Source organism: Pseudorasbora parva, chromosome 7, assembly GCF_024679245.1.
Source record: "Pseudorasbora parva isolate DD20220531a chromosome 7, ASM2467924v1, whole genome shotgun sequence".
Lineage (NCBI taxonomy): Eukaryota > Metazoa > Chordata > Actinopteri > Cypriniformes > Gobionidae > Pseudorasbora > Pseudorasbora parva.
Genome location: NC_090178.1, coordinates 23,840,380 through 23,852,473, shown reverse-complemented (window position 1 = coordinate 23,852,473; position 12,094 = coordinate 23,840,380). Strand labels below are relative to the sequence as shown.

At 36.4% G+C, this 12,094-nt stretch overlaps 1 protein-coding gene across 8 annotated transcripts in view; it reads right to left on the bottom strand.

Moving 5' to 3' along the window:
- fxyd6l (FXYD domain containing ion transport regulator 6 like) overlaps positions 1-12,094 on the bottom strand; it is a 34,510-nt gene that overhangs the window by 2,269 nt on the left and 20,147 nt on the right. The window contains exons 1-7 of one of the 8 annotated variants that reach the window (XM_067448727.1): positions 6,949-7,382; positions 5,723-5,779; positions 5,486-5,512; positions 2,613-2,636; positions 2,148-2,171; positions 1,026-1,100; positions 424-457 (exon numbers count right to left, since the gene is read on the bottom strand). In XM_067448727.1, coding sequence (XP_067304828.1) covers positions 424-457; positions 1,026-1,100; positions 2,148-2,171; positions 2,613-2,636; positions 5,486-5,512; positions 5,723-5,774 — 236 coding nt within the window. In that variant the 5' untranslated portion in view covers positions 5,775-5,779; positions 6,949-7,382. Of the gene's footprint in view, positions 1-423; positions 458-1,025; positions 1,101-2,147; positions 2,172-2,612; positions 2,637-5,485; positions 5,513-5,722; positions 5,780-6,948; positions 7,392-12,094 lie in introns of those variants that run through there. The other 7 variants (XM_067448726.1, XM_067448730.1, XM_067448732.1 and 4 more) reach the window with 7 other exon arrangements.

Genomic DNA, 12,094 nt, shown 5'->3' with positions numbered 1-12,094 from the left:
CCGCTCGTCATTATACGTCACATTCGGATGTCACGTGACAACTTGATCTGGGACCGTTACAGGTTGTGTGTGAAAGCGCACATATTTTGGTATTTCGCTGGCAGTGTGAATGGACCAAATCTAGCGGCCCGGGAACAAATGCCGGGCCGCATTATCCTTGTATCTGCCGGAATCGCAGTGTGAAAGGGGCTAATGTGAGACACACCTATCAAATTTAATACATTATTGTAAATATCAGTAATATAGTGGAACAAAAAAAAAAAAACAAATCGTTTAGAACTGTAATATTTATTGCAAAGAACCCAATTTTTTTTGATCTGGCCATCAAATAAATCTTTTTTTCCCCGCAAAAATTGTCTGAACAATGATAAATGTGACTGTGGCCTTAAGATTCTGGTGTAATTCGTTTTCTTTGCTACTTACTTTGACTTCTTCCCTTTGCAGCGGCATTTCCGACCTATAGCATACAAATCAGAAGTCAGAGCCAAACCAATGGTGGTTTATTAGAACATACAATTTGCACATAATATTTTCCTGTAACATGCTGCTGTAACAGATGAATTTCACATTGGTACACAACCAGATTACTGTCCTTATAAACAACTCTCATGTCTGTGACAGTCAGCTTCTACTTAGTAATTTATGTGGGCTGTTGGGGGTTTCAGAGTAAGAGTGTCAGGGGTTAGACTGGGTTGTCTCTGCACTGAAGGAACACCATAAGTAACGGTGCGGTGTTGGGTATCGTAGAGGGGTTTAAACTTAGAGGTTATGAAAGACATGCTGGCCTGCAACCAGTCTACCCTTAGTAACCGATATTTGTTTATCTGTGTGCACAGATACACCTTTTTAGACTAATATCAACAAAAATTACAAATGTTTCTTTATCTATAATACGTACGGATCATCTATTTGATGTAATGTATCTGTAAGAAATGCAATACATTTGCACCAACCCCATGCTTCACATGACATTTTTTTTTAAATAACTCGTTCTCAGACCAGTACACAAATAATTTGGCACTCACTGACAATGAGGAAGATCCCCATCAAGAAGAGTATCACAGCAAAGATCATACCACCGATCCTTAGCGATTCATAATCTGGAAGGAGGATTCAAAAGACCATGTACAAATGCACAAATGATGCATGTTTACATTTAGAAAATGTGAAATGATACATGAATTCAATAAGAAACATTCCGCATGAGATTAAAATACATAAAAGTTGCGCTATGGCAAAACAATACACAAGTTAATATTCACACAGAAATCAGCCCTTTTGTAGCAGGCGCACACAGAATCTCTGCCTGCAGAACATCTGTAGAATTGGAACAAACTATTCCCAGAGTTCTATGCATCCCCCCACCCCTTTGTTTATTCATATTTTGGATTTCCGTTTAGAATTACAACTACCAATATGTGACTAACACTTTATATAACAAATTTTAAACAAAAAAAATGAATCCAAATTCAACAGTTTCCCCTAAAATAAGCACAGCAAATGTGAAGAAAGATCTGCAGATTCCGCTTGGGCCTGCTCACCAGTGTTAAGGCAAACAATATGCACAAACAATAAAATCTCCCGAGCATAATAATAAAAAAAAAACCTGAAGAATGACTTGTCTAAAACAGTCTGGAACCACTTTTTAAAAACTAACATGTAATGTATTTAGTAGTTTGCTTTTAAAGAATGGCTCTTTGTTCTTTTTATTATAAATGGGACAGATCATTTAAATATCGAAGTATGAACAACGAAAGGATCCAATGAAAAGGAAATTCTGGGGTAGATATCAGATTCTGATTAATGTGCGTTACAGAAGATTAGTCCTGGGGTGAGTATTTTCCATCGACTTTGGAAAAACAGAAGGGGAAACGCAAATATTTCTGACTTCCCAGATGTTTCCTGAGAAGGGTGATGCACTTTGGCCCCAAAAGCCCTTGCTAATACAACAATACTCAGCAGACTATGGGAAAAATCAGTTACTCCCATAATAAAATGACTGTGCATTCACAATACTTTGATAAACAAAAATGCCTCATTGAGTACTAGCATTTTTCCCTATCAGCTTTATGAAGTCAACCAAGAGATTTCCTTAATCCATGTAAGTATGTACACTGGCTAAGCAGCTAAAATCCATCTATACTCACCATAATGAAATGGCTTGTCGTACTCTGGTGGGAGAAAAAAAATGAAAATGTCTAGTGTCAAAACTCTGTAAAGCTGTAGGGGGAAAAATCAGATACTGTAGCAATTAAAATGTAAAATATTAGGAGAATTTAATGACAATGACAGCAAACTAGACCCAAAACATAAAAAGTAAAATCTAATTTATAATATTCTCTACGTATCTGCAAGCCATTTCCCAAATATCAGAAGGCTATGGACAATTTGATACTGTATGGAATTTACTGTAGAGAATAAAAGCTTTCTGACTGGTGACTCCATAATTTTCGCACACCAACTGTGAACTAAAAGCGTATAGTGTCAAACACACACAGTTTCAAGGCATGCTATACTTTAACCTGACCCAGCCTGGCTAAAAAACAATGTTAATAAGCCATTAAGACGTTCAGTTAAAATGTAAAATTGATTGTAGACTATAAAATACTTACCGGAAACTTCATCCATTTTGGAAGCTGAGGGAGAAAATAAGATTCAATTAAAATCTAACCAAGCAAAAGTGTAGTTTATGCCTGAGACTATTACAAATAAAACATTTAGATTATGTTCTTATTCTAAGAGCTTTCAAAGGGAAAATCTATTTGGGGATTCTAAAACTGCTTTATATAAAACTGGCAGCTAAACATTCCAGTGCACTACAGTCAGAGCTGGGCATGTAATCTAGATTATGTACTAAAAATTAAGTACTTGTAATTAGATTATATTACATTTTAAAATACTCATATTCAGACTAGTATTACCTCATTGATTACATGATTGTATGTTATTTCACAATGGCAGTCAAATATTCAGAATTCCTTGATTCACCCTACTACTAATTTATCTTTTAAATTTTCCTTTCTAAAAAAGGCCCACTGTTTGTATACATTCAGAAGGTCGGATTGTGGAATTGCACAGACCAGTCTCTGTTCATGTGACTATCACTGAAAACTGAGACCCACAGCATTTGATCACTGGATTTACACAAATCCTTTTACTTTTAACAAGTGTTCTCTCAACATTGCATATCTAACCAACTCCTGATTAACACAGTAATTATTATTTGAATTATCACCTTCAGTGAGTTATTGTCTTCAAGAAGCTATTGTCTCAGACACATTAAAATGCCCATATTCACATAATTTCATATTTACATGCAATTCAGAGATTCTCCGACTTGTTTGTCAGCTGAAATTTATTTGCCCTAATATAATTTACTTGAAGCATCACTAGTAAAGTATTTATAATTGAGATTTTAATTGGTAAGGTAGGTCAATAAAAAAATAAAAATAAAATAAGTTTGGTTCTCTGATGTCAGTTAAAGGGTTACTTCAGTGATTAGCATATGGCTTTGTATCAGTAGAAACCCTGGAGTATATTCGAATGATCGTGCTCCCCCTCTCATATCCCCCTGAGATGAGAGATTTATGCATTTTATGATTATTTAATTATTTTAATTTTTATTATTTTATTTTACTCACAGGGCACTGAGGGCAGCAAAGCACTCTGGGAATTGTAGTCTTTCATCCCCATGAGACAAAAATACATTTTCTGTCTTTTCTCAGTCTAGAAAGCACCAAATTCAAAAATAATTTCACATTTCTACTACATTAATGACCCAGTTTAAATACAAATTCATCTTCCCAGCGCTTAAGTACCCCTTTAATGGAGACAAACAATTAAAAGAAAAATGTAACGTAAAAAGGTATTTTTATTGTTTTAAACTTTTATTGGGAAACCCTGATATAAATGTAATATTTTATGCACTTCATGTTGTTGATAAAGAACGGAATAAATTACTTTCTCTTTGCACTTTTATATCAATAGGGTACAAGATTATTCGACTTAAATCAATGTGATAAACAAGAAAGGTCAAAAGTAATCTAAAAGTAATCCAAAAGTAATCAAATTATTTTATCTTAAAAATGTAATGCAATGAATTGTGTCACTAACTACAATTTGTAATCAGTAGCCGATTACAATTTGTAAGTAATCTAGTACCTAGCTCTGAATACAGTTGTAACACTATGGTTGCACATATATTTCAACAGTAAAGATGGACGGAGTTTGGACGGACACAGACACGTAACAGAAACAGTTCAAATATGGCATTATCTTCAAAAAGCAGTTGAACAAGCATGGAAGACAAGAGAAATGCTCACACTAGGACAGCCAACCTGAATCGCTTCATTTTATTATGGCAGATTAAAAAAAATATTTTTAAAAAGTTGAACTATTTTAAAGCACTAATATCTGAAAATATAAGTTGCTATATCCTTCACCATCAATGAAACAAACAAACAAAAGTTCCCTATAGAATGAAACAGTTCTCTAATATTTTGACATGTTTATCAAGTTCTTCTCAAAAGACTTACTAGAATTATATATTTAGGTCACAAATTTACCAGTGGAACAATAATAGAGCTAGATGTTTTTAAAGAGTCTTTTCAGAGAAGCTGCTCTCTGTAAACAAAAAATGTTGAAGGCATCGCTCCAAATCTCCCATTAAACATTATGAATGGTCTGAGTAAGACTTTGGTTATCCATAATGATCTCTCTCTCTCTCTCTCTCTCTCTCTCTCTCTCTCTCTCTCTCTCTCTCTCTCTCTCTCTCTCTCTCTCTCTCTCTCTCTCTCTAAAACAATGGACAAAGCATTGATGCAAAGCTTTGTACAAAATCTATTGCATGCATGATTATGCGTGCTGTATTTATACATGAGTGTAAACTGGCCAGTCTGACTTAAAAGGTGCCGTCTTCAAACATTTGTTTTAGCAGCAGCATAAAATAAGTGTCTGAGAATGCAGCAATTCTCCCATAAATCCAAAGGATTAGCTTTAAAAGTGGACAAATCTCAACAGAAAACATTCCAACTGCAATATTTAAAATTGTCCAAGGTCAATGAATCTTAAGAGGTCTCATCTTGTTGAAACTGGATGGAGTAGCAGAACGGCACATACCCAAGGTTAGATACAACATGAACAGCATTGGCACACGGGAAAAAGTAGCCTTGTGGTGCGAGAGTAGTGTTACTTCATGAGCTTTTCAGAAAAACCCTTCGGGGAAAGGTGTAATAAGCAGAAACAAGACACGGTGGAACCGTTTGAGAAACGTGCCAAAAAAAGTGTAAAGCCAAAACTGCACAAACTGCTCCAGCAGCAGAAAAACAGACAAGTGCAACTGCTGCAGTTAGGTTTTATTAAACAAAAATAAACAGAAAACGCCTTGATACAAATCAGCATCAGACAGAAGCACAGAAAAACTTGAAATTCAACTTTAATCACTCACATCGCAGTGCGTCACTAACCCTCTAGTCTACACACTTACCTGGCATTTCCCTGCCAAAAGCTGATCCTGCATAACATACACACATACTGTTAATCTCTAAAGGAAAGTCCATGCAGGACAACGGTACATACATTTAATATATTGTTCTGTCCAATTACATTCTTTAACGTTTTTTTAGGAAGACTTCTAGTTTAAATAAAAACACTAGTAAAGTAGAGAAGGTGTCTGTTAGCCCATTCAAAAAATTAAATAAATAACAAAAGCAACAGCACTCACCCAGAGCTGGAGCGAAGTAGGACAAAAACACTGCAGCAACACAAAGTTCCATCTTGTCTGGAAAAAAAAGCAAATAAGTGTGAGAGACTGGGCTGTCTTGAATTCCTGCAAAATTTCACACACATACTTCAGTTCTTGTGGGAAGCTTTAAAAACTAAAGTCTCACTTCACTCATGGCTACTTGAAACGTGTAAACGTGTATTTAATTTGACCATTTAACGAATGACTTCGGGCATGAAGCCTGGCAGTTGACTGCTTGTTGGACAAGTGACAAGCGTTTTCTTTCATATTACGATTAAACAACAGATGTCTCAATGGAGCCTTTAGGACACTCACTCGTCTAGAAGCTGAAAATGCACAAAAAAGATCAGTTCCCAGCATGTTTGTCGCCTGTTGCTAAGAATGGCAAAAGGGCTCTATTTTTGGAGGACCACCTAAAAACGGTGGTATAAGGAGCCCAAAGAAGCATGCCTGTCGGGTGTGGCATTTCGGATGACATTTGGTAAGTGGCTTATAGACATAGGCTAAGTTTGTTTCAGCTATAACTCCAAAACATGCCAATCTCAAAACCCATTAAACTCAAAATACACTGTTTGAGAAGCAAAATCTGAGACTTTATGTGGTCTCTGAACATTAAACCAAATTTATGTGTACAGAAAGACCAGTAATGTAGCCTACTTATTGCACCACAGGATAAATATAGAGGAGGAGGAAAGAATAGTGCTCTTTACAATTCTGACACCAAAGCACAGAACCCCCCCATCCCCCATTTAACCCATCCGTGGGGTTTTACTGAATTGTTTGGTGGTCGCAGGAAAGCGTTCTCTCTATTAACATAGGCAAACTTATCCTATAGCACAGTAAAACGTCTTCGGAGGGAGTGATTTACAACGTGGTCTGCAAAACAACTCTCAAGGAGCGGTAATGTGATATAGATGGTCACGTGCTCCAGCTGCCGACTTAATCAAGTCTGCATTCTTGTGAATGTTAAACAAAGAAAAAGCAAACACCAAATCTAAGATGCAAGGCTGCGTGTAGATTATTTTATAATCACCTGTTTTTGTAGCCTACGTATTACAATATCGTGCAACAGAACAACAACTCACACTTGCAAAAAAAAAGCATTTACAAAGAACCATGTGGTAACGTTAGTTATGCAAGAAATACTAACAGCAGTAATATTGGAATAAACTATTTTTTAAATGCACAGCGCGTGAAAGTCTTACCAGCTCGTCACTGATCAACACGAGAGGGGGAAAAAAAAATCCTGTTTTAACGAATCCTTGAGGCAAATTAAAAAGCAATCACTCGACGAAAGTATCGGTAAAATGTCTATAGAATGATAGACGGTGATTTCTAATATCTATCAAAACTCGAATTTCTTCTTCTTCAAGATTGTAGTTATTTCTTCTATTTCTTAAGCTATTTCTTAAACCGTGAGCTGCCCGTAGTCCTAGTTGTGGACATCAACGTTACATGTAAATATTTAGTGATGTTCGAACGCGCGCCTGTGTAGCGGAGCCAGACTCCTCCCCAACTCTCACGGAGTCATAATTGCTTCATACCATAGACCTCTGACCTATAAGAGGTTGGGGCAGTCAAGGGATCGACCCTTAAAGGATTCTCCATAGGATAAATTTAGAGTTCAATCGCTTGAGGGTTGCCTCGTGTAACCATCACAAAAGACGTCTGGGAGATGTAGGCTATTGAGGGGGTTTTGCACATGCAATGTTTTCAATAACGCATGTCATGTGTTAAACAGACATTTAGAATGTTCTTAAAGTGACCATGAAATCAAAATTTAGTTCTTGTTGTTGTTTTTAAATGGAATATTGCATATGAATGGTTTATCCGGGCAATTTTTTTAAATTCATGTGCCCTCGTAATGCGTTGTTTCATGTTTCCACCACATAGCTTAAAAAAAATAATTGCACCTTTTTTACTAGCAATTGCAAGTTTATGTCTAGCAAATCTGACTTTCTCTCAGAATTATGAGATATTAGCTATGTAGGGTAGTTATATCATATTGCGAGATATAAACTCGCAATTGCTAAATTCAGAAGTGCGGTAACTACTCCTAATTGAGAGAAATAGAGTCAGATTAGAGAGTTTCTCTCACACAGTTCTGACTTTATTTCTCTGAACTGGGAGTAGCAATACTGCAATTCTGATCCATTTTTTAGGATATAGTATCTATCAAAAGTAGTCCAAGGAAATAACAGTGGTGAACCAGCAACAGGCTCATTGATGCCCGTGGGGAGCGAAGGCTGGCCCGCCTGGTCTGATCAAACAGATGAACTACTGTATACACTGTAATAGCTTAAATTGCTAAAGAAGTTGGTTCTGATAGAAAGGTGTCAGAATACACAGTGTATTTGTTGCATATGGGGCTGCATAGCTGCAGGCCAGACAAGGTGCTCATGTTGACCATGTGAGCATCAGAACTGGACCACGGAGCAATGGAATAAGATGGTCTGGATCACGTTTTCTTTTACATCATGTGGATAGCCGGTTGCGTGCAGCATCACTATGGAACACATGGCACCAGGATGCACTATGGGAAGAAGGCAAGCCGGCAGAGGCAGTGTGATGCTTTGGGCAATGTTCTGCTGGGAAACCTTAGGATGATGATGTTACTTTGACACATACCACCTGTGGCCTCTTTCAGCAGGATTATGCACCCTGACACAAAACGAATGGTTCAGGGATGGTTTGAGGAGCACAATGAGTCCAAATGAGCATCTGTGGGATGTGCTGAACAAACAAGTCCAATCCATGGAGGCCCCACCTCTCAGCTTACAGGACTTGATCTGCTGCTAACTTCTTGGTGCCAGATACCACAGCACGCCTTCAGGGCTCTAGTGGTGTCCATGCCTCAATAGGTCAGGGCTGTTTTGGCAGCAAAAGGGGACCTATACAATATTGGGAATGTTTTATTTAATAATAATGTTTTGCCTGATTGGTGTGTACACAATACACATATCATACTTACATAAAACCCATCAACCGCTTACTGTTTGTTTTGTGTTTGACCTAATGTTTATGAGTATCTTTTTGGGGAGGGGGTTCAAATCTTGTGGTAAAAGCCCTAACTCCCCATAATTGCATGTAGCCACAATGGCCATTCCTACTGGAGGGATCCAACATTTTTCAATATCCGCTTAAGTGTAATTTCACGCATCACTATTTTCAGGCCCAAACACTCTCATATCCCAGAAGCAAACAACAAAATGGTGCCAATATTGTCACAGATACACCTGGCTCCACTGTCACACCCACACTGCGCTCACTGGCACCGGTTCTAATGAGTTCTAATCACAGGCACCTGTTCCTCATCACCAGTATAACAAAATCACACACCTCTCACCCTGCATCCCAATTCGCTGCTATCCATACTTAATAGTATTCAAAACCATAATTAGTATGTCCCAATCATAGGATGTTGAAAAGAGTATTCCAAAGATACCCGGATGGTTTACTATTTCCGGTCAGAATTCGAAGTGCTGATCTATGCGCACTCTAACGGCAACCCATGAAAGAAAACACTAAAATGATTCTAGCTGTTTGCTCAGTTTATTTAAAGTAAAAAAAAAAAAAAAATCATTAGTTTTTTACTTAATTGTCATTTATATTCAATATGTTAAATTAAATCAACTTCGTAAAATGTTATGTTAACAAATCTTTTGTGTTGGGACTCCATGATTAATTTCTGTTGCATTGACTGAAACTGGGCAGTGGATTTCTAGTTCCCAGCATGCTTTGCATAGTTAATTTATTTATTTTTATTTAACCCTTATTTAACCAGGGAAATCCTTTGAGAAAGAATGGACCAGGAGAGTAAATGTGGAAATTAAGTGCTGTTTTGTGTGTTGATGGTTTTTTAGTAAAGGGAAAGAAATGTTTCATGTTCGATCACCAGTATATTTGACATTTAAAAGTTTGTCATTTGAGGTTACCATTATCATTCAGTGTAGACCTTGTGGTTAGGCTGTGGGTGGCTACAGGACATAAGTATATAATGTTCTCAATGAGCTGTTCTAATGCCAGTGTTGAGAAGATTTTTTACTAGATCATTACTTGCCTGCTACAAATCTTACACATGGCACGTGAGTGAGTGTTGTATTGGTTATCAGTTTTTATAGAAATACATTTAGTGGGTGTCAGCACATAATTTACACAGTCTAGATATGGGCATCATCACTTCTACCCCTCTCATTTAAACGCTCATCAACATATGTGTGTGCACGACATCTACTCACAACTCAACCACAAGCTCAATTCTTCACCACATTGGTAACTTTCAAACTTTTAAATGTTCAAAATAACTAAACATTAAACACTTAAACTCTAACAGGTCTTTCCATTTTCTTAAAAACACAGAAAACTTGCACAAATCTGCACAAGGGCACCAGTCTGAACAGTAACAGCACTGGTTGGCTCAACAAGAGTGAATTATGTTCAGGATACATTCACAGAATGAGTCAAATGAAACAGTTGTGATCTCATTCACTTTGGATAAAACTTTGCTCAGTGCATTTAAACCAGTTTAAGTACAGATAAATCAGTTCAACTGAGGAAATAGGTGTCAATTTTATTAAGTTAGACCAACAAGTTTTTTTTTTTTTTTTGGTGCACCAGCTGTCACTCTAGTAACTCTTTATCTGCCATTTACTCACCTGCATTGTCTCATTATTTAATGTGTGAAATATTGTTTGATTTCGCCTGACAAATATACACTCACTATACCGAAAAATCATGATCCCTTTTCTTTGGCGAGCGGGGCACAACCTAACCATGGGCTAGTTGTAACACACTTGTTTTAACTAGACCGAAGCCTTAAAATGTAACTTAGAATATAAATAGAGACAGGGCATTCAAAATAAATTTTCTTGAAGGTAGTTATTGCCCCCTGGTGGCAGTAAAAAAAGAAAAACAAATGTAATGCCCTGTTATGACCACTAGGTTCCTATATAACTCTCTATAAAGTGGCTTATAAATTCTTTGGTGTTTTTAGACAAATACTTATTTTTTTAAGTTGTGGATTTATACTTAGACATTATCAAAGACTACTTTTTGTCAAAGTTTAGATTGGTTTAAAAAAAATTATGTTGATTTGAATGTCAGTTTTTGCATTAATTTTACTACATTCAAACCTGAGCACAGAGGAGAACATTTTGAACATATAACAGCAATAAAATTCAATAAAAATGTAACAAAAATTATCAGATATGTTTTATCACCGCATAAGACAGATTTTAGATCAGATCTGATAGATCTGACTTTAACCTCTTATGTGAAACTTTTGACTCAATTTTACCACATTAATAACAGCCATATCAGTTCATTTGTATGTGTGTATATTATTGTGGTTTGTGTGTGTGTCTCTGAGTGTGTTTACATGTGTGTGTGTCTTTTTGAACCCTTGATGTTTTAGAGTGTAACGTTGCATTGTGGCTGAATTATTGTTTTTGTTTCACACAATTGCAAAAATGTGCTCTGTGTTATAGTCACACTATTCATATATATATATATATATATATATATATATATATATATATATATATATATATATATATATATGGGGGGGCGGGCGGGGGTTGTATCTATTTTGCACTCTTGATATTTTAGAGTGTCACCCCTACATTGCTATACACTTTTTTCTTGTTCATGGCTGATTCGTGGTTTGTATCACCAAAAGATTCTCTGAATTTTTGTGTTTTTGCGTATTTCTTATGGCGGTCATTTTTGACCGCGAAGGAGACAAGTGTGACTATTTTTTTACGACCATTTAACGTATCCGAATCACCTCCTTGATTTTTTTGTGTTCACATGCAACAAAAGTCACCAAGTGTCGTCCCATTCCGCTAACTCAAAACAATTTTAAATTTCAAAACGTAAAATTTTTGACAAAAGAGGACCAGAGGGTATACTTCCACACATGTTAGCAGGACAAAACTGTATTCACTAGTTGACATAACACTACATAGAGGAAAACATTTTGCCAAATCCAACATTTCAACATACCATCAACTACTGATGAACACTATTGATTAATCACTCAATAACTGAAATATCACTCAGTGAGTCATTTAATCATGTATTGGACCTATGTCTTTGGATGGCTGTTGTCTTTTAAATGCATTAAAAATGGGGGGAAAAAAATCACATTATGGTTTACTATTGCTTTGATCAAGCACCCACAGAAAAACAAAATATTCATTCATTAGCTGGGTTTTCATAATAACGAAGCAAATCTTTTCAAAGTAAAGAAAAGAAAAGTGAATTAGGTGCGTTTCCATCAAGTTGTTAGAGTGGAAGACTGTATTGGTAACCTAGAAGTCAACAGTATTTAAAACACATCAGCAGAAACAG